The sequence below is a fragment of the Empidonax traillii genome, unplaced genomic scaffold, assembly GCF_003031625.1.
Source record: "Empidonax traillii isolate 1590-97213 ecotype Southwest subspecies unplaced genomic scaffold, ASM303162v1 scaffold648:size464035, whole genome shotgun sequence".
Lineage (NCBI taxonomy): Eukaryota > Metazoa > Chordata > Aves > Passeriformes > Tyrannidae > Empidonax > Empidonax traillii.
Window position 1 is genome coordinate 117921 of NW_020955841.1, and position 23287 is coordinate 141207.

Sequence of the window (23287 nt, forward strand, 5' to 3'; positions counted from 1 at the left end):
CCCTCAGAAGCGCGGGGAGCAGGGGAGAGCACGGCTGAGCCGTCAGGGCAGGGGAGACAGGGATACTGCGGGCTTTCTGTGCCAAAGCAGGAAAGTTGGTTCTTTATGCTCAACTCGTCATTCTTACTTCACTACCAAAGTACCAGTTTCTTTTGATTTCTTTTCTTTTTAGAAACCTTTTCTTCTCAGAGTCAACGAATGCTGTAACTCTACTTAATTCTATATTTACTAATCAGGAGCTCAAAGAAAAAGTAGAGATTTGATCCACTGTTGCTCATAACTTTTAAGAGACATAGCTCTATAATTGCCACTTAGTTCTGCAACCAGTGGGACTTGGTTCTGGAGTATATCATCAGAATATATCTTCTGCTCCACTTCGATTTTCTGTGGAGTTCTTTCATAAGGAATTTGACTTTTGGTTATCTGTTTATGGAAAAAAAAAGGCTTTTACTCATGAATGGCAAGTGCATGTGAACAACATTATGCCTTCACACAGTAAAGAGCTACGTAACTTCTGAGGCAAATCTTTTTCTGACTTGTTTTGCCATTTTTTTTAATCACAATTATTTTTTTTTTAATTTGCTACGTAGAAATAGAAAACATTCTTTTAATATTTGATCAGAAATTATTTGCAGCTCAACCAAAGTCAATATATTGAAAATCAAATTGCAGTATCTCTACAGATAGCTTAGGGATAGAAACTCCAGGCTGTTGTAGATAAATATAAAACAGAGAATGGTTTACAGTGCCATAAGACTATGTTAAAGATATATTTATTATCCCTAACATTGTCTTTGCTGAAGGAGTCAGCTGGAGGACACATCTATAACACATTTGACTTCCAGCTAGATGTATTATTTATATGCAATTATACAAAATTTGATTTAACGTATTCTGTTATTATCAAGAATTTCGATAGTTTGAGCTGGACTTAGGCAGAAGTACTATGTTTTTGTACATTCTTTTTCTCAAATAATTCAGGAGTCTTCTCATCTGTTGCTGCAGTATACTTTTCCTCTTGTAAAAATAAAAACCCTCCCTTCAGCCAAGTCTGTATAACAAGTTTCTTTCTAATACTGCATGTTACTCCAATATTGTTCTTACAGTGTGCCCCTTCTCACACAAGCCACTCTAAGATTCTACTAAATCAAGTAATATGTGAAATGTTGTATTAAATATTAGTACTCTATTGTTATATAAAAGAGCAGCAAAATACCAAATTAGGAATTTTTCTGGTTTTCACCTGACACTATGGAAGCAGGTAGGTTGTTTGAGGGATCCTTGGTAGAGAGACCAATTTCCACATGGTTGTGATTATAATTAGAGCTTTATTATAAAATAAAAAAATTAACAATCATCATAACATTGTTATCTACAATTTCTAGCAGGTAGGACAGTTTATTGTTACACAGATTTTTTTTCAGCAATTAGCATAGCTTACAGCTTAAACAGAATTTGAGTAACTTTCTTATTTTCTAGAATTTTTTTTATTTACCTAGACATTTAAGTTACTTGGACCCTCTGCTGTTTGAGTCAAATTCTTAATGATCAGCATGCGGCACAATACTGTAATCTAGGCTCAGCCTTTAACTAAAAAAACTAAAATGTGAGCTACTCATTCCTTGGCGGAAGAAGATGATGATGGTGGAGACATCCCTGACCATCAGGAATTCACGGGTTTTGCCATCCAGCATCAGCTCCAGTCTAAGCTGTTAGGGCTGTTAGTGGACATGGGTTCTTAGACTTGCCTGTTCTGTATGTCCTGGTGACAATGCTGGTGGGCAAGCGGTCTTATTGCAATGTTGGAAAACGGGTAGAAAGAAGGGGGTGGGGTGGGTGTGTGCAGTGCACTTATGGATAGTGGATGTTTGCCTTATAAAATGATGTTTTCTATGCTAACCATATTTCCAGAGGGCACTGGTCACAGTGGGTTAGGGTGGTTCTTTGTCACACAGTGTTTGAAAAGAAGTTCAATAGTTTGTTATAACAGCCAGGCTTTATCTAGATTTTCCTTTTCAATTTATTATCTTTGCTAGAAATAATCTAATAACAGTTTAAAACACTTTTGTGATGAAATTTGACTGCAGGGATAATGAGTAAAACATTCACTCAGTTGATAACAAAATTACATTTACTTAATGGATGTAAACGTTCGCATTTTCTGACTTTAAATTTCTGAAGTGAATAAAGCTGTTCTATTTTTAATTATAAACAAATTTTGTTAATCCACTTGTACTTTAACTGCTGATCATCTGACATCTGTACTTAAGCATTCCTTTATGTTTGCATGAAATAGAGAAAAGTTTCCTTGTGTATTTTTGCATGATTTTGTGACTTCTTTCTCTCCGTAGGGAAGCTTTTATAGTTCCTAATTTTGTCTCATCTGCTATACCAAACATGCAAGAGGAAGGGTAGTTTTTAGTAGAGGTGTGCTCAGAAGGACAATATAGTCCACAACGGAGAAATAAATTTTTCAAGGACCACTGTGCCCAGCTATTCTGTCTTCCTTTGTTATGTTGTTGTTGCTGGTAGCTTCTGTTTGCCTAAAGCACATTTTTCAGGGTAACTTCAAGTCTTGACCTGAAGATCCCAGAAGATAAAAACATCCATCAGTTTTCACTGTTTTCTTTGGTAGTGTTATCTTCTGAACTCTTTCACTCTTATTTAAATGTGTTTAAAATGCCTTGCTTAAATTTGGCTAACCTTGATTTTCTCTCAGTGGTGCCTGCCCTTTCTCGCCCTGTGCTAATTTAAAGCACTCCTTAGTATCCTTCAGTATTTTCTTACCATGATATCACTTACATGGCAACGGATCATGTTCCGATTTACTTGTTACAGAGCTGTCATGTCCAATCAGCAGCAGTTTGATCGACATAATGTAGGAGCACATGATCATATTTCTGATGCATTAGTTACTGGATGTGCTGTGGTGTTTATACTGAATGTGTGGGTTTGTGGTGGATTTACGCCAGTGACAGGGGAACAGACATTACCTGATCTGACACAGAGTTAGAGTAGTGCAGACACATGATACTTCATTCAACACGAGGTTGGTCAGGATAAAATTACCTTTTCATAAATTTAGGAACAGGTTTAAACCAGCAAAATTAACTTGTCCTGCTTTTGGATGTGGTGTCAGGTAGCTACAACATTTTTTATTTGATCTGAGGTATCGTAAACTAGATTTATAATGACACTGAACCGCAGCAGAAGGCTTACAATGCAAGACATTTCTACCCCTCCCCTCAGTCCCTCAGATAATTTCTGTGTCATTTTAAGCTCTCTTCTTTTTTTATATCCGTTTTAAAATTAAGACATCAGTGTGATGCATAATACAGAGGTGGAGTTGTAGTAGCATGTCTAGAGACAACATTACTTTCCTGTTCCCCCATGCTTACTCCCATGTTTACAGGTTGGGAGAGAGCTTTTCAGCTTGGAGTCATGGTAGGATGCCCTGTATTTCCAGGCTACTTAGAACGCTCTGGAGCTGGTGTAACCAGGACTGTAACCAAGGTTACAATCTATCGCTCCTTAGGAGTTGTTTCTGTTTGTATCACTGTATTTCTTTGATTTTAAAGTAACTTTTCTACCTGGGCATACTGCTCTATAGTTTCGTCTCACACAGGTTGATATTCACCAGTTGTCTAGAATTTGTGCCATGTGCCAGCTTAATCAGTGGTAATTTTGTATTTATTGTCAGATTGTAGAGGAGTATGCTGGAGTGTTGTAATGATCACTCTAACCCTTTTCTGGAAACTCACTGGGTTAATGCTGATGGCTCCTCACTGACGAGGACTTTGGAGGACCTCTCTGCTTGCCCGGAGGAGCCCCATGGGCCAGGTCTGGCAGGTGCTGTGCCCCCACCCAGCCCACCGCTGACACAGAAAGGAGAGGATCATCTGAGTACTGACTGCAGGCCAAAGTGCCAACCCTCCCCTAGTGCTGCCCACAGAAAATTTGCTGCCCAAGAGGATGCAAGATGGAGGTGGATGAAGCCAGGAGACCTTGCCTCCATCCTGCCTTGTCCGGTGTCCTGTGGTGAACCGTGACAGCAGTACGCTTTCTGCCTTTCTCTGCCACCGCTAGGCAGCAGCCTCTCTCTTCGTGGCTTTCGTGAAGAACTGAAAGCGCGGGCGGCTGCTGCTGCTGCTGCTGAGGGGAGGAGATAGAAGGGAGAAATCTCCAATCCCACGCCCTGCTTGTTTGGCTGCCATCCTTAGCTAGCCAGTTCTTTGTGTCTCAATGTGCACTTGATTGCCGCAGCATGGTGTGAATGTAATGAAATTCAAATGCTCTTCGGTGCTGAAGATAACATCCTTAAATCTGAATTATCCAAAATCTGAAAAAAAAAAAAAAAAAAAAAAAAAAAAAAAAAAAAAAAAAAAAAAAAAAAAAAAAAAAAAAAAAAAAAAAAAAAAAAAAAAAAAAAAAAAAAAAAAGTAAATCTGAATTTATCACATCTATTCTAGTTAAACTCACAGCTTCTTCGTTTTGAGCAGGTAGATTCTGTGAGGGTAGGACCTCCCAAATTGATGGGGTGAGAAGGCAGAGAAAAGGAAAAAGAAAGAGAGAAAAGCAACAAATGCCAAGTCTACCATCTGTGTACACAATCTCAGTGGAAAGCTGGCCATGAGCTTAAAAGGATGAGTGGCATAAAATGTAAATACAGGAATACTTCTCATGATAAATGACTTACAAAGTATTTTGCTTTGAAATGTAGTTTGTAATACAGCCTTTCCTGCTGGAGGGCTTGTGCTAAGAAGATACCAGCTGAAGCCTTCAGGTGGCAGGGAGAAGCCCCTTTGCTGCATTTCCATTTTGCAGTCCAGCTTCAAAAAGCAAAGGTGGGAAAAAAAGATAGGGTGATGAGAGGAAGCCTTTGGAATCCAATTCCATATAAACCTTAATGCTACGTTCCTTCTAGCAGTGAGTAAGACAGTGGTGAGGGAGCAGAGGAGATGTCACCATTCTCAGTGGCAGCAGGAAAGGCTTTGTTTCACTGATTTACAAAGTTAATCCTGAAGATACTGGTATAAAAGGACACAGGGTGCCGGATTTAGCCCTACTGTGCTGCCCATAATAACTGAGGCACGAGCAATTAAAAGAGGCATTTCAGTTTCAAAGACTACCTAGAATCACATTAATTTATTTATTTATTTATTTATTTATTTTCTTCTCTTGCAACTTTGTTTTCAATCAACGCCATGATTCTTTACTGTGTTAGTATACAAACAAACCAAACTGCTGTTTTCATTTCTGAAGTGCACTGAGGTGAATCTGGAGGATGTTAAGTAGGCTGACCTTTGAGACGTAGCTGGATCCCCAAACTCCTTTGACTGAAGGTGATCCATTTAGTGTGCCTGTACTGGGTTTTCTGCAAATTGACATCTTTCTAAAATGATCAGGGAAAGCAGGCTTTCATGGCAAGAGAATGGAAAATGAACAGCATTTGAAAACAACATTTTTAAAGTGTTAAAACAATTTTTAGCACTTCTTTTGGCCAGTTATCCTCTCTCTGAAACTAAGTTGGGGGAAGAAAGACAGACTCTCCCTCTTCCTTTGCTCTGTACAATGCGACCCATTTAGTCCCTTTTTAAGCCTGCCTGCACTGCCTGGTTGGTCAGCAGGTGCCATGTTTACCTGGGCATGCTGGTCCTTTTTTCGTGTAGGTGGGCCTACTTGTGATCAGTAAGAACAGCAGCTCAAGCCTCCAGAGAAATGCAGATGGATGGAGGCTCCAAATGAGTAAGTCATTTATGAATTAATTTGCTCATAATTTTTAGAGGTATTCTGTATTAGTTCATACAATTTTAGTTACATTTTTTTAAAATATGAAGTGGATATATGGAAATTAGATTAAGTTTGAAGTGTATCTATATATTTCTAAGTGGTACTCTCTTTATTATAGGAATATGCAAGTGAATATGATCAGCCTATGTAATAACCACCAGATCCAATCCAGAGATTAATTTTTTTACCCATAGACACAGTTATTTTATCCTTTTATTTTACAAAGTCACCATCAGTAAGTGTCAATAACTAAAGACATTTTCATTGTGGGCCTCATGAAACCTTTATCACTAATCTCCCAGTATAAAACATGCAGGTATTTAGCAGGTAACAAATCTTGTTCTCTTTTCCTTCAACTTGATGCTTTGGAGTAAACCCTAACCAGATTCCTTTTGGTCTTCACCAGCTACTCAGTAATACATTTTCATCCTCTCCTGCTGTTTGAACTTGGCAGTAATTCAAGATCTGGTCGTGATATCCTTAACAGAGGCTGGCCATTTGCTCTGCCTCTTTCGTGCATTCCTTGCTCCCCACTCAACGAGTGTAACTGTGATTTATCCCAGTGTGTATCAGTAATGCTAATATGTGATTTCTGCTCTTACGTGAAAATATTAGATTCATTGCTATTTTCATCCAGGTTCCTCAAATTAATGTATTAATAGTCAACAAAAAACATCCCTTTATATGTTTTGCCTCATAACTATAAGATGCTCATGCACCCAGTGCTTCATGGAGTTTTTCATTTTGCAGTCTTCTCTAGCATTATGAAATACCTTCCAAATTCTGCTCTCGAAACAGAATACTGGCTGATTGCTTTCCTAACTATTAGCAAAATCATTCTATCTATGCATTCATTTCCCATTGGAAAGGGGGTTAACATTACAGAAACTGTTGGTTTTGCCCAGCCCAAATTGTACGCATGTGATTTTTCCTTTTCTCTCTTGGTCTGGAAGATTTTATGTAGAGATGAAACAAAGAGATAACTAAACTTATGACTTTGGTCTTTCTTCATTTCTTTTCAAGACAACAAGCCCGTTAACAGTATATTTCTATCTGACTCCAATTTGCCTGTGCTGTTTTGTCATTACGAGGCAGCTTTACAATCCTTTATGATTTGGTATTTGTACTTCAGATTTTTTTTCTCCCAGGTAGACATTACTGTGTGCCATGCTCCTGCTCTCCATTCTCCATCATATCCACTACTCCTACTGTGCAGCTAAGGCTGTAATTCCCAGTTGTTCAAGAAGGTTTTGTATGCTTGTGTGCTTCAGAGTATTACAGTTTACAATTCCAGAGACATTTGTTGTTTTGTGGTCAGATCACTGGCCTGAGGTCCATATCCAGAAAGTCTGTTCTGCCTTCCAGAAGTAAAGGGAAATGCCATACGCACAGAACAGGTCACAGAAGTTTTTCTAGTTTCATCTCTGCTACCTGGAGCAGGGCCATTAAATGCACTCAATTAGTACTCATGTTTGCTCTTCAAACTTCGCTGTCGCTGCTAAATACAAAAGGACTTGGTGGGTGCTCAGTCCCAGCTGCTCTTCAGGGAGCTTTTCAAACTGCAGACCCAGGGCAGAGACCCCAGTCCCAGTCCCAAGGCTGTCACTGAGGCTCGGGTAGGCTCCTCTGATCTCACCCGTGTAAGGTTTGAGGACACTGAGGAAGTTAAAACACTTGATATTCTATGAGTTTAAATCTTTTTTTTTGGAAGATACTTTCCGAGCTCCAAACCCCATCGAGCTTTGATAAGACTGACAAGGATGTAAAAATCTGGATTTGCATTATCAGATTCCTGCTGTTGATATTGGAAAAGTAGGATTATAAAGGGATATGCTAAGACAGACAGGGAAAAAGAATTAAATTATATACAGAAGTTTTTGTAAATGTAAATGTTTTTACTTGAAAATAATGCTGTTTTTACCAAACAAGCAAATTACTGGTTTTAATCATGGGATATCTGTAGTAGTCCCTTATTGGGGCTGCTCTTTTAAGTAGGAAATAAAAAGCAGGAGAAAAGTGTAAGGCTTATTCCATATGCACAGTGGGAAATTTGTTATGGACTTTGCTCTTTCAAGATCCACAAGTCTGTTTTTTTGATTTCTTATCATAAGAGAGGCAACCACTATGGGAGGAGGTAGCACTTTTTTACTGAGACAACAAAAAAATTTTGACAAAAGGAAACATTTTAATCAGCTACTTTATGTACTCAAAAGCTTATACAATTAGGCAATTTCCCAGTTTTGTGGAGCTCAGTTTAGAAAAAAACCCTATGAAATAACCTCTTAGTAGCACGATTATAAATCAGTGTCCATCACAGACACTGCACCTATTTCACTTGGTATAAGTTATATTCTTGTTATCTCCTTCAAAACTAAAGTAATTTTGTTCAAGAAAAATTATGATAAAGAAATGCTTTCAAACTATAAATTAAGAGACTATTCTTAAATTACACACCTTGGAGTGTCCTTCTCTCTCTAGAAATTGATTTATGTGTGGAAGGTGAATTGATCAGTAGGGTGGTCCTTACTGAATTTCGTCAAATAATTAATTGCATGTACATCTACACCCATTTGAATGTAAGAGCTGTGTTACTCTTTGATGGCCACACAGCTGACATTCTAATTATTTGTGCAGTATCTCAAAGATACAACAATAGCAATGAGATTATTTTGTAAAAAAAATCCCAACCAACCAATTAAAACTGGGTTTAAATAGCAGTGCAGGAAATGGAAAAAGTCAATGGACGAGAAGAAAAAATAGTATCTTTTCCTACAGGTCCAAATTTATTGAAGAGCCAGCTATATAAATATTCAATATATTATCAATTTTTTTATTATAAAATTATTTATTATATGTTATTATTTAATACTAATATATTAATATTGATTATTAATAAATAAAGAGCCAGCTGAGAACTTTTGAAACACCAGTTGCTACCATGTGATACCTAAGGATGGGCAGCAAGTGAGTCAAAATGTGACCTGCAATAACAGTGAAAAAAGGTCCCATTTGAAGGAAGTTGGGTTTGACCTCCTCCTTCCTAATTACTCTCTATAAACATGTAATATAAGTAGCAACACCCAAAGTCAACTTTTGCCATATATAAGATACCAATTTGCTTATAACAGTGTTAGAGTACACCAACATTTACCACGCTGGGAGACTGCCTCCCAGAAATGTCTTTGGAAAATGTTGCCTTTGTGTACTCTTTGCACTCTGCTGCAGTAGAGCAGGGAGCTCTTCAAGGTGCACAACACAGTGTCTGGTTAAGTTACTCCGGAACACACTTCATGCCTTTGGCAGACACCCACAGTTTAGCAACAGGAACAAAGTGAGTTTTCATAAATATCAAGTGATTATTTCTGAAGAAGAAAAGAGTAAGATACCTTTCTGAAATATATGCTTTGGCTGGCTAAGCCTTTGACACGCTACTGCTTAGATAAAACAACAAACAATCTCCTAATATTTGAGTACTGCTGCCCTTTAGATAATGTCAAATAGGAGAGGTAATCATGAAGCACTGCTGGATCTGCACATTTGTCATCACCATAATCCATCTAGTCATGTTGAACCTTGTCCTGTCCTCTAATCCTCATACAAATATAAATCTGGAACAAGTTTAATTAGGGTTTCAACTGTGACAGCTGGCCTGGCGCCAAGTTCATCAGAACCCCTCTCTCACCAAGATAGCTTCAAGTTCCCATTCCCAGGCAGTTCCTGGACACATAGAGTCCTCAGATTTTCTTCTCATTCCTGATAGATGTTTATCTGGCCTGATTGAGATTCCTAATACACGCCAGTGCTTCTCTGTCTCCCTAATGTCTAAGCTGCATTTTCTATACAGCTGTTTAGGCCTATTGCTTCTTATTGTGTTCCCAGTAGACAAAGAGAATGTTTTACTACTTTCTTCTTTGCAGCAACTTTTTGTACAGTTGTAGATTGTTATAATACCACTGGTTTTGTCTGAGCTATTTTAAAAAGTCCTCAGTCCTTCAGTCTTTCTATTTGTTGTATTTCCTAGACCACAGTTGTTTTTCTCTGGGCTGCTTCTGCTTTGTCTTCATCTTTTATAGAACACAATCCAAAGGAGAAAGATTACTTCAGGTGTCTCCAACAACATTCCCACTCTCACATTACATTTTAATATTTGCCTTTTTCCCAACAGCCTGACATCATTGGCTCATGCTTAGTTTGCCAGCTACCAGCACTCTCCCTATATGCAGCCTGTTTTCCAGCTTGTCTTTTACATTTGGTCTTAGCAAGTATAGTATTTTGCCATTGTCTTTATTGAATCAAATCTACTGTTTTAAAACTATCAAACCAGTACTGCAAGATCACTGAAAACTCTAGCCTTCACTCTTGGTGTGCTCAGCATCTTCCAGAGTTGTGTCAGCCACAAACATTGCAAATTTTTTTTTCCTTCCAGAGGAATAAAATTGATGAAAAAAAACCCTGGGTAGTACGAGAAAAATCTTTTGCAGAACCTCTCTCACAAGATCCTTCTATTTTGATAGTAAACAATATTTAACTATCCCTTGATATAGTTTTGCAATAGTTTTGCAGCCACTTAACATCCTCTAAACCAGAAAATCCCAAGTTATTTATAAGATTGACATGTGAGACAGTGTAAAAAATCTTACTAAGGTCAAGATATGGAACACCTTCTGCTCCTACCATCCCTCTTCTACAATACATCTACTTTATGTCAGTTCCTTCACTTAAAGAACCTACTTTGGGAAAACAGGATTACCTAAGCCAAGTATAGAAATGAGTCTTGTCTCCTGTTGTTGTAGACATATTCTCAGGATTCTGAGACAAAGAGTTGTTCCAAGTAGAAGTGTTTGGTTAGACAAAAAGTCCATCCTGCTGTGCATTCTGGACTCCAGTATCTTGGCTGTGCAGTGTCTGAGGAGAAGTTGTGAGTTTGCATGAGATGGTACTGATTTTGACAAGGATCTGTACAAGGGACATATTTCCTTTGCTCTGTTAGTTTCACCTTACCTTATTTGGTTATGAGAAAAGCATTTTAAAAACAAATCCCCATTTTTCCAATGAATATGCCCAGTTTGACAGGTGATGGTGAGAAAGATATTAACTTCTGCTTCATCTGGCACTTGCTTCAGTTGCTTTTTGCTATGGGCATTCAATCAGTTTTTCCCATCGTTTAGTTCAGCTCTCATTCTGATCTCCTTTCCACATTACCAACAAAGAGGAAAAAGTAGTGGCTAGCTAATAGCAAATAAAAAGAAAATAATATATTTAATTAAGGGTATATAAAACCTTTTTGGTGCTTATACACCAAAATGGTGTTTATACACCAAAATGGTGTTTTGGTGTTTATACACCAAAATGGAAACATTTGAGAAACAGATATACCAGCATAAATGTATACTGAGTGTAACTTGCTGAAGGATTGTGACATGCTGAGTCAGCTTGTTACTGCACCAAACCAAACAATTCTGTTGTTGGTGTCCCTTTAGAAGGGGGTTTGTTTCTATACCTGCAAAAACATCAGAAAAGATCAATGTTCTTTATGATTCAATAATTTTTTCCAGTGACAGGGAAGAATTCTCCTTTGTTGATTCTAACTGGACACTGGTAATCATTGGGAGATACTAGATTTTCTAGTGACATTTTCAGAAATAATGGAAGAAAACCAAGAGGAGTAGCAAAGTAATTTATAAACAAACTTGCAAAACACTTTTGTAGTCTGTCTACTGTTGTAGAGAATTTAGAAGGACAAAAATTTTTGCCTTGAAATTAATCTTACACAGTTCTTCTTTACTAAGTAAAACCAAATACCCATTTTTAGGCTCTATACCTTTCTTTTTCCTTCTTTTTTATCAACTACTTATATTTTATTAAATGTAGAACAGATAATATATGTATGCAATGTGATGAGGACTAAGATGTATCACTATCCTTCTAACTTTGCTAACTGCATAGCATGCTTAAAATTTATAGCAATCAATGAGGCATTACTGACCAGTGCAAGATAGACTGAATTGACTGAGTTGAGGTGTTTACAGTGTTGGAACTGAGCATTACACAGTTCAAATTCCTTAAATTTATCCCAAGTCAAATGCATCATGTTTTTTTTCAGCTATGATTGATAGTAAAATAGATGCAGCATTTTATTTTTAGCCTTTCCCGTCAGATACACATACTTTTGAAATTCTTTGTGTATTTTTTCCTCTAATCCCACTTTATTCAAATGTAGTGGTAAGCAACTGAGCTTTTCTGACCCATTGCCAAGGTTTCAACCTGAAGTCTGTATTTAACAGTGTGGCCACAAGTCAAGCACAGTTGCTGATTCACTTTGACTCTTCTGCAGATGTTGTCATCCATGGTGTCAGCCTTCCTGGCATAGCAAGTACCACTCTGGAGCTTCACCCATAAATGCTGGTGTTAAGCAGTTGCTAATCTATTCTAGGGATTTTACTCTATAAACTTTAACATGTTCGGTTGTGGAAAATGTTAGATGAGTCATGAGACATTAGGAAACCCTGAAGTTATCACACTGGATTAGAGCAGAAGTCCTTCATAGTCAGCATTCCCTTGGCAGAAGCCATTATCAGATCATTCAAAGCAAAGTGCCGCAGATGACGGTCAGTTGTCCAGGACAGCTGCTTCCTTCTGCCTCCAATAAATGGAATACAATTTATCCCCTGAAATATGAAGATTAATACTAATTTCAAACCTTTAGACTTTTTCTTCTTTTTAATAAAGGACTTGTATTTGTCTGTAACCTGTGGTTATTTTCCTTCTTCTCTCAGTCCTACCAAGCTCTTTAATTCAATGTTATTCTTGTATTACATTTAGCAGAAATTTCTTTTCATTCCATTCAAATTAATTTCCTGTCAGTGTCGCGAAAACTCTTGGCCACAGCTATTCAGCTCTCCTAAATAAATTACTTTCTAGTATTGGGTGTTATTTTTTATCTTGAATAAGATTGTTCTTATTAATATCCATTAAAAGTTCAGCAGCCCCCATGGTTCACTATGGCAATCTCTTCTATGCCTCTTTTCATTTTGCTACCGAATCCCACCACATTTCTGCTGCCTTTGCATTAAATCAGTGCTGCCCAGTCCTCCTCCTCTCCACTGTCCTTCTCAAGAACTCCTCAAACCCAAGCACAGTGCCATCTGTCTCAGGGTTTCCTCAGTCCTTCTCCCATCCCTTGATCAATGTGTGCTTCTATCTCTTGCCCAAGAAAAAGGAATCTGCTCCAGACAGAAGTCTTTATCTAACCCTGAACCTGCTACTAAGAGGCCACAAAGAAAGACTGTCCCTACAAACAGACTTCGGGTTGGATGAATTTCACAGGTGAACCACAAACATCTCAGAGGGGCTGCAGGGACTGTAGATTGAGTCAATTTTTTTAGACAGAATATTGGGATTTAATCCTGACATGAGAGGCTCACTGCTGTTTTATACAGCTGAAATGTCAGCTTTTCAGTAATATGTCTATCTTTCTTGTTCCTTAAATTGCAGTCATCAAAAGCCTGTCCAAAGATCTTTAGAGGAACATGGAAGTAATATGTTTTGTACGTTGCTTGAGAAGGAGAGCTCATTCCAACCTGTGTTAGTAATCCCTAGATACATAAATCAGCATGTTTAAAATAAAAGGGTAGTCCTCTCGCTCCCATCATTGTCACTGTTCAATGGGATTTAAAATGAGCTTACAAATCAGGCTAGGGACCGGGAAGATAACTGATTACAGTTATCTGATGGTTTCACACTGTCCCAGTGATGCAGGAATGGGGTCCAGGGTGGCTCCCTGTCCAGGCCAGGAAGGTGTGCCCTGCAGCTGGTGGTCACCTGCTGGCACACACAGCCACCACACACTCTCTGCATCAGCAGGCTCCACAGGCAGCTGTAGCTAGACATCAGCTGCAAAAAAAGAGCTCAGCTCCTGAACTTACAGCCTTCCTTACATCAGGAGATGACATACAAATGCATTACAGCATTTGAGATCAGCTGTCTATCCTGCACCTGCAGGAGGTACTGGGAGAGGCTTAATGGGCAGTCCAGCATTCCTGCTTGCCAGCATTGCTGGTGTGTTTGTCAGCTGGGCTGTAGCTCAGATTTTGTTCCTGAGGCTGTGCAGGAGCATGTCTCACAGTGCAGACCTTAACAAAAGGGACGTGGTCCACCCTACACGGTACAAATGGCTACTAATAAACTACTTTCTCTCCTTGTCTAAATATTCCTGGCTTGTTTACCTTCTCAGACTACAGCAGAATCCATAAGAGTAAGTGGGGAATAAAAAGGCAAAGCGTCTCAGGGTAGGACTTTTGAGGAGAGTAATAAAACAAGTGAGGAGGTTTTACTCAGTTTGTGATGCTGGAGCATCTGGAGACATCATGATAAAGGAGGGTTAAAATGGTTCATTTTACTTTTGAAAGTATTTTACAGTATTTTGTTTTACTTTCCCTTTGAATGGATACAAGATTACCTGCTGCTTGGAACTGACAATTGAAACAGTACATTTGTTTAAAACCAGTCTGGGATAACTGAAAATTTTTAATTGACTGATTGACCACAGGAAACAGGTGCCAGATTTTGTTCTGGTGTTTACTATACATGGAGAATAGACTTCACAGTCTTCTCCTCTGACTATTCCATAAGAAACAGTGCAACACAACTCAAAAATAGTAAAAGTTAAAAATTACCCGAGAGTGCAATTCACAAATAACCTCCAGGATTGGGCTCAAAAAGAGAAAGTATGTGCAGACCCTTCAGCAGTAGATGCCTTTGGAACATGTAATTTGACATCCATAACCCTCCAGAATAATTAGAGGCTTTGTACAAGGCATCACAGATACCCCAGGTAGAAGTCCATCATGTTTGTGAACAACCTGAGCCTTTGTCCAAGTGGTCAGGTATGCTGAGGGTGTCCACAGCTCTCTGGTACTGTGATTCCAGGGACAATCTATGGCAAAGACTCCTATGATGTTAATTGCTGCAAATAGAACTGGTTTGAGGTTGGTGTAATCTCCCCAGGTTTGGACAACAGCCTTTTCAACCTGCGCACAAGACAGAACAAAAGTAACTCCACTGTTTGATAGCAGGCAAGTCCTTTCTTTTCAGGTCTGATGGTAAATTTGTGTAAAGCAAATCAAACTTTTTTCTTATCACCTGAGGTACAGATATTTGTACAAATAAGAAAATGAAAGCTCCCCCTTAGGAAGGAGCTGCAGAAAAGGGTCTAAACAGGTGTCTGACTTAGAAAGGTCTTTGGTTGAGAATGTATCAATAAAGCGGTGAGAACTTGCAGACAATACCTAAGCAAAGAGTTTTCAGCGAGTGAGAAAAGGGACTGCGACCTGTGCCCTCAATGTAACAGGGTGTCTCATCTACCTACACGACCTCACTTAGTGACTCCATGGCAAGTGAGCTGCAAGGGCCCTGAAGGCATCACCCTGGCCAGGGCCTGGCTGCCTGCCCTCACTTGGGCCACCAACCCTCCTCATCTTTTGTACATCTGGGTGGGACAAGCAAGGAACCAGAGTGTGTGGAGCCCAGATTGTGTAGAAATGGTTCTCAGGCAACCATTCAGTATGTTGGTTCATTCTCACTGGGGATTCAGGGCAGACCCTGCTCTGCATTGTCCAGGGAGAGCTAAACAAATTCCTGCAGGGATTCAGAGCATTCCTGATCAGGAAGAGTCCACAAGTCTGTTCTGGAGCCTGGCCAGGGTTACAGGGGATGAGCCAGGGCATTCAGATAGTGCCCCAGCACGGGAAGGACACAGCTGGGTTATGGCCAGCACCAGTCTTCGAGGAGAAAGGCACCACATCATCCCTGCCTGCCATTGCAACCTTTCTGATTCCTAGCCCCTTGTTCATCCCAGTTAGATCCAGAAGAGGGCCTGGTGGCAGAGGGCTAGCTGGGCAGACACAGTAGGAAGCTGGTGATCCCCAGGCTTGTAGGCAGCCAAATGACAAGCTGCTGGAGGACTGAGAGCCGGCTCTTAATGGATTACGATAATATTTGTTAGAAAATTTCCTCCTGTGAAAAGAAGAGCAAACCTATAGTTTCCCTTAGTTTAAGTGAGAGTCTGGAACTTCCAAGAAGCTGGGCTAATACCTTGAGCAAGAAATTTCATGCAATATCAAATTATTTTCTCTTCAAAACCTGTTGTTCTAGAAAATAAATGATGGAGAAGAAAATGAATAATTCATTATTTACTCATTTAAAAAGAAGCTGTTGGCAATGGTTTAGTCAGATGCAGTGCCTTTGGCCAATAAAGATGATAAAGGAATAATGAACTAGTCATCGATACTGCACCAAAAGAAAAAGGTCGAATTTGTCATTGGACTAAATCCAAAAGGCTAGATTTGTTCTGTTGTTCTAAAATGATGGCCTTCAGTCCCCCTTTGATTTTCACACTGCAAAATAGCTCTGGCAGAGATGGAATGTTTAAGCCTATTAAATGTTCCCATTTTATCTCTTGCTTTTTCAAACCCCATGAGGAATAGTTTGTGTCCCCTCAAGTAGCCATGCAGTACCACCCAACAAGTGCTGTATTAAAATAACTACTTAGGGCATTGTTCCGATACAGGGAACTGAATCTGGCCTCCGGACTTACAGACCCACACAGATTTCCTTGGAGAATTTGTTCCACAACAAAGAATCTTGGATGAAATCCTGACTTGGATTGTCCAAACTGCTATGAGGCAGGATTACAGTGATGCCAGGATTTCAGTTCCCCAACAACAATAGAAAAAAGCTGGTATTCCTGGCTACCCTTCTGTTGTACTTATACCTTGCATGAAGGTTCTTTGTGTCCTGTGTCCACCACATCCATAGCAGACAGGCCTATGGCCAATTTTTGCCCTCCTGTTACTGCAGGATAAGTCACCTCAAGGCCCAAAACCTCTGTCCTGCAATAGTAGAATCAGGAAGCATCATGGAAACAATCAGCTTTGTTGGGAGCTGACAAAAACTTCTGTTTGCATCAGCTGTAAAAATTCAGAGACTCTTATGTGTAACTTAAATGTTACTTAAATGTTACTTAAATGTTACTTAAATGTAATGTTCTTTCAAAGGATAAAGCAATGCCAGTCCCTCTCAAACCTGCTATATAAATTCCCCTCCTAAACTCATTTGGCATCATTCCCTCTTCTATACAATTTGCTTTTTCCGAGCCTCTCTTTGCAAGTTTCACACTTTTTCTCCTAACTGTTTAGTTCAATTTGTCAGTATGACTTCAGCAGGCAGGTTGGGTTGCTAAATCTGGCCTCGCCTACTCAGAACTCCACCATCAGATTCTGAAGGGGCAAACCCAATGATTATTAGTAATATTGCTCCAAAGAGCATTCCTTTTCATACTGTAATAAATATGACAAATGTGATATCACTATCTGAAAAATATTTTCCAACTTCTTAGGTTTTACTGTATTTAGAAATATTTATCACTTCTGCATCACAACTGCCTTAATTGCTGGAAATGTGTTTTACCTTGCTTTGGAAAGCAATGAATACACTAATCTGTTGCTGCTTGTACTGTGCTCTGCTTACTCCCTTTCAGACATGCTCAGTATGAGTTAATCTAGATTTACTATGTTATGACATTTTATGCCTCAGCTTGCTTAAATTGATGTTGGCAACATGGGATGTGAATTACTTGTCAACAATGCTTATATACTAGTATGATGAGTAGCATCCAAAGCCCAAGAAGGCAAAAGAAAGAGTGTAGATTTTACCACTTACACTGATGATGTTTGAACATCACTGTGCCCACGTGCCTCCACAGCACCCTTCACCTGGTCCACCAGAGCTTTGTATCAAGGTCTTAAAATGAAAATGCTGTTAGTGGGCACAAATTCCTCATTTTCATCAACAAGGGAGAAGGAAAGTACAGAAACATTCCCAAAGTTTCAGTGAATATGGATGAGCTTTCTAACTTCCCAGCTTGTGTGTAGTCCTGAAGGACAGGAAAAGATAACAGAAAACATTTCATGTTCCCATTAATTGCTGATCTTATACTGTTATAGTTGTTTTCATTTTTTTAATATTTATTGACTTATTTTCTATTTTGTGTTTTGTTCAAGTTTTTTTCCCTAACACAGAGAAATTGCAAATACAATGTTATCACGAGCAATATGCTGACTTTTTTTTCTTATCTACCTTAGGACATTTATTTATCCTTTCTTCACTAGAGGCAGACCTTTCCCACTGCAATTGCTTTTCTTTGGCATGTTATTCTGTATCTATAATGGCTTCCTCCAGGGGTACTACCTGATTTACTGTGCTGAATATCCGAACGACTGGTGCACCGACATCAGATTTACATCAGGTAATTACAGCTCCAGGATTACCAAGATCTAATCTCCAAGCAATTTGTAAGCATTTTGAATTATGTTCTAATCTTTACTGAACATGTGAGTCAAATCTGTTGTGGTGGAAATCAGCCTAAGACCTGCCTGCTGGCCCAGATAAAACAAACAAATGTGCAGTGACTTTTTTTTGCTGCTAGCCAGCCACCTTATAAGATGTACGATGTTGTGCATTAGTCTCAAATCACAAGTCATCTTTTACTGACACCACTCCAGAGCCTTCTGCTGCTATGGGCTGTGGAGATGCAATCTCAGGTCCCAGGTGCACAGGGATGTACCCTTGCTCAGCCAGAAGTGTCCACCCAGAAGTGGTTGTGTGTGAGTGCAAGCTGTGACTTTCTCTTCCCTGCCGGGGAGCTTTGCACTTGATACAGCTATTCTGACTGAGAGAGAAAAGAAGGGCAAAACCCCAGCATGAATGAGGCTTTAAGGACAAAGGGCTCTTTTTCTCATGGGAGGCACAGGGGAAGATTAGAGATCACGCACAGTCTGGTTATATGTTAATACAATTCCTTTATATTTTGTAACTTAATAGCTTAGCTGAATTTCCCCCTGTAAAATCCCTCAGAGAGTAACTGAACAAGAGTAGGTAGGTGGCATTACAGATTTGGTGCTGCACAAAGGGTGTTTTTTAAATGTAAGCATAGCAATGAAGATTAACGTGGGGCTCTGAGGAAACATTTTGGATATGGTAAGTTCAAACTAACCAAGGTACTTTCTGTACCCCATTTCAGACTGTGGACACAAATTTTTGGACAGCATGTATTAAAAATTCTGGACATTGTTTAGTAAGAGCTCCCACACCCAATAAAGGAAACATCACATCACTTAATTTTCATGATAAATAAAAATCATATATTTAATGGTGGGGGGAGGGAAGAAAATCAGTGCCAGTAGTACTTGAAATATTAAATAGAAAACAAACAGTATATTCTTCCTCTATAGACTCTGTTGCTACTGGAAGTGTTGAGGTTTTATCAGCATTTAGTTTTCCCCTATACTTCATAGCACACATGCCACCTCTATTGCTTTCCTCACTTTCCAGTCATTGTCAGAGGTGGTTTTCTCAGCGTCTAATGTAGCATGAAATGTAGGGCAGGTCACCTGCAGAGTTTCTCAATCAAATGTCTCTAGTTTTTCAGCTAAATGGAATATGCTTAATGGATCACTCTGGCCAGAAACTGTCAGCATCCTTCAGGGAGTACCTGCTCTTTGTGCACACCCATAGCTCTGTCCAAGCAGCCTCACTGGCAGCAGACTGGGATGCTGAGATACAGGTTCTCTTCCTGGTTACAGGGGTGTGCTGGATAAGTTTGTGACTCCGTACTCCTCTTCCCCAGCAGTAAAATGAGAGTATTGGTACTGGCCTACAGCTCAGTGGTTACTCTGCAGCGATGTCCACATCCGTGGCTGGTTGGCATCAGCCAGTTAGTGTCGGTTGGGTACTTTGTATCTCCCCTTGAACGTTCAATAAAGAGTGACAATGCCCACCTGGGAAGTCCTGCTTTCTCTCATAGTAGCTGTAAGTGCTCTGGTGTCATCAGTCATCTATGCTTCTCATGTTCAGTGGCCTCCTTGGTAGCAGCACATCTTTTGACTTGAGAAAGAATCCCCCCACTTCATGTTAGGACCCTTATCTGCCTGCTGCAAAGTTAAGCCTCCTGTATGTGCTTGAGTAGGAATGACTAAACAGAGCTGTCCTTCTAATCCATTTCTTGTTTATTCCTTAGGCCTCCTCTTATTTCTGCTGGGAATGGGAATCAACATTCACAGTGACCTCCTGCTGCGCCAGCTGAGGAAACCTGGAGAAGTCACTTACAAGATTCCTCAAGGTATATCCTTGTCCCCCATATCCTTGAAGAAAGTAGGGCATCAGGATAATGTTTTCTGACTGAATTCATTGGAAAGCTACAGTAGTGGCAGAGGTGCTGGTATCACACAGGTACTCAGTTCAGGTGCCCCTCTAAGCTGCAGGGACCAGCATGAGCTGGCTGCAGACAGTCCAAGGGAAGCAGCAAGACTATCTGGAAAATATGAGCTGTGAGGACACGTTTTTGGAAGTGGGCTGGGTAATTTAAAGATGATTGAAGTGGGAAACAGGAAGAGGATTTTAGCTCTGTGAAAGACAGCTGTAAAGATGGAAATACGCCTTTTCCATGTCCAAGAAGAAGAAGTAGCAGACTTCTTACTCTGCAAAAGGGAGATTCAAAGTGTTAACTTTAGGGGGGAAAAATAACACCAAGTATGCAAGGTGCTGAATTGCCTTTCCTAGGAAATGTAGAGCAATATGGATGGGGATCCAAGAATTTCTTGTTTTTGGTGTTGACTCCTTCTGCTGCCTTGTTATGGATGGTAATACCTCTCCCCCAGAGTTTCTCACCTCCAATACTTACCTGCCTCTTGTAAATGTTGTGAAAAACTGAGATCCAGATTTCGTGTTCCCCAAAGGCAGTGAATTTGCAGAATATTTTTAGGACATGAAAAGAATTGACTAATGTTAATAATTTTAATTTAAATCTAATAATGGGCTTTCTTGAGCTATTTGCCAAATGAAAATAAATGATTGTGTAAGTGCTGGAAAGCTCTGGGTGAGAATTACCTTTGATTCTTTGATTCTTGTATTTATACAAGAGTCCTGTACAAAATACCCATTTGGCATGGTTCCACTGGCTTCAAGGAAGTGGGTTTGGATTGCTGTTATGGACCTCGAATAAGAAAGGGAGAGTATTCTGCTGTTGATTTTATGGGAAATAATTCTCCATGGAGATGACTGTAAGAATTAAATATTTTGTCTGTTGATGCAGGGGGACTGTTCACCTATGTTTCTGGAGCCAACTACTTTGGAGAAATTGTGGAATGGTTTGGTTTTGCCATAGCAACCTGGTCCCTCCCAGCCTTCGCCTTTGCCTTTTTCACTCTTTGCTGCATTGGGCCACGTGCTTATCACCACCACAGGTATCAAAGCGTTCCTTGCTGTAGGCTGCTGTTTACACTTAGAGTGTAGGTTTGCAAAATGCCAGAGAGGAAGCAGAGCCAGGATTCAGCATAAAACTGAAATGTAATGCTATGTACAGGAAGCGTATTGGCCTATTTGTGACTGGGTGGAGCCTCTGTTGGATGGGCCAGAGAGTCATTTAATCCCACATGAGTTGCATCACTGCTTCTGCCATGTTAAAGCCCCTTTTTACTGAGCCTCGTAAATGTGAGCCTTTCCTAAGGGTTCTCTTGCAACCTCTGCAGTCCTTTGGAGTAGATACAGTCCCCTGCTCTGAATTCCTAAAGTTTCTACTTCAGGTCTGTTAGAACCTTAGCAGCATTACCAACTTTCACTTAACTTAAATAAACTGGTGGAACGCTCTTTTGTGGAGTAGCACACCAAAATAACACAGCGAGTCAGTTTGGAGGAGTTTTAAGTTTCCTCAGCTCAGATGGATTAAAACTGTGCAGTTTCCCTGTATGTATGCAGGTTCACTCTCTTGCTTATTTTCTTTCAGGTACTATCTCAAGACATTTACGGACTATCCAAAATCAAGGAAAGCCTTGATTCCTTTCGTTTTTTAATGATTGAAATATGGACTCTTTTTTTGGTTTTTATAGGATTTTTTTTTTTTGAGTTCCTAGTTTTAATGTTAGGTCTGACTACAATTGTACAAGTGACAATCTGGGGGTGCAACAGAAAAGAAGGTAATTTGGAATGAAAAGTCTTGTGGTTTTACCCTTTTTTGGTTGTGGTTTTGTTTTTTTTTTTTTTACCCTTTCTACCCCATCTGCAGGGTAAATTGCAGATACTTGTGGGCACAGGGACTCCTCAAACAACATAATTGCTTGTCAGTGGAGTTCTACGAAAAATGAATATACAGCTACGCTGACATCAGAGAAAACGCACTGGCTAAGTATTGATGAAGAAAAGTAGAACATAAACCCATTACTTTGGAGCAAGTCTTCAGCAGCCACTCCGGTTTATAGCACTTCTGCAACTGCTTCTTCCTGCCTCCATGCTGCAGTACACGTGTCCTTGCTCTGCTGGCAGTGCCCTATATGTTGCCACACTTTAAACCAGAGTAGGGGTCTCATTTGCCCCCAGAATTACTCAGCCCGTTATTCTTCATCTAAAAGCCAGCTTAGCTCCCAGAAACATAATGTTACAAGAGAGTATTTGTGCTGGCACCAGGCTGGGAGCAGTGTGCCATGGCACAGAGGTGATGTTAAGTACACAGAGATGGAAGCTGGCACTCACAAGCACAATGTCTGTGTTCCCTCCTTAAGCAATACTCTCCTCACTGTCAGATGATTAATCTTCAGACACCAGGGTTTGTTTTTTCAAATGTACTTTGTTATAGCAATTGCAGCTCCATTAGGATTTCTTTTTCTCTTGCAAATCCGGATCCCTTCTCAGAATAAAAATTTTTCCACTCAAAACCACTCAGTTGTTGTTCATAAAAAGACTTGAGATGGTGATGTATGACAAAAATGGCAACAAATAAGAAGCCTTGTGTTAAAGAAAATGTTCTCTGACACTGGCAGTACATTTCGTCTATGGAAAACGTTTTCAGATACTCTTATTAGGAAATGATGCAGAGATATTACTGAATTTTCACAAAAGCACAAAATGTCTCTCTTAATTTCAGAATACAGTCAGGAATATTAAAAAAAAAAAGTCATTAACCCTTTTAGGAAGAGATGTCCTCGTGGATGATTTTAGTTACCCTTCAGAGCATAAAATCCTGCTAAGAATTATGCTGAGTAGCTGAAAATAAAAAAGACCAGACTGCACACATGAAACATACTACCTGCTGCTGGAGTAACCTGATTGATTGTATGCCATTTCCTCCAAAACACAATAAAATTTATGTAAAACACAGAGCTGTGCTAGCCTATGACTTAACTGTTTGCAGAAACGAGTCTCTGCAATATTGCTTACCAAACCTGCTCACACTGTCTTCCTCCTTCTGGGCAAACCCTCCCTTCTTTGCTCATATTATTAATTATCTCCATTTCCACAGAGTGGAGTAGCCAGCTGAGGGTGAGAGCCATTGCACAGTCTCTCTACAGCCCACCAGAGAACTGGAGCCTTTGCCATGTGTAGGCAAAGGGAATGGAGGGACAAAATAAGGCACAAGCAGCCTTGTTGTTGCGTGGGATGAGAGTTCCAC

At 39.7% G+C, this 23287-nt stretch overlaps 1 protein-coding gene across 1 annotated transcript in view; it reads left to right on the forward strand.

Moving 5' to 3' along the window:
• SRD5A2 (steroid 5 alpha-reductase 2) overlaps positions 1 to 21840 on the forward strand; it is a 22464-nt gene extending 624 nt beyond the window's left edge. The window contains 4 exon segments of the mRNA XM_027899163.1: positions 17931 to 18094; positions 19865 to 19966; positions 20939 to 21089; positions 21629 to 21840. Of these exon segments, the coding sequence (XP_027754964.1) occupies positions 17931 to 18094; positions 19865 to 19966; positions 20939 to 21089; positions 21629 to 21695 (484 nt within the window). The 3' untranslated portion in view covers positions 21696 to 21840.
• The last annotated feature ends 1447 nt before the right edge of the window (positions 21841 to 23287 follow it).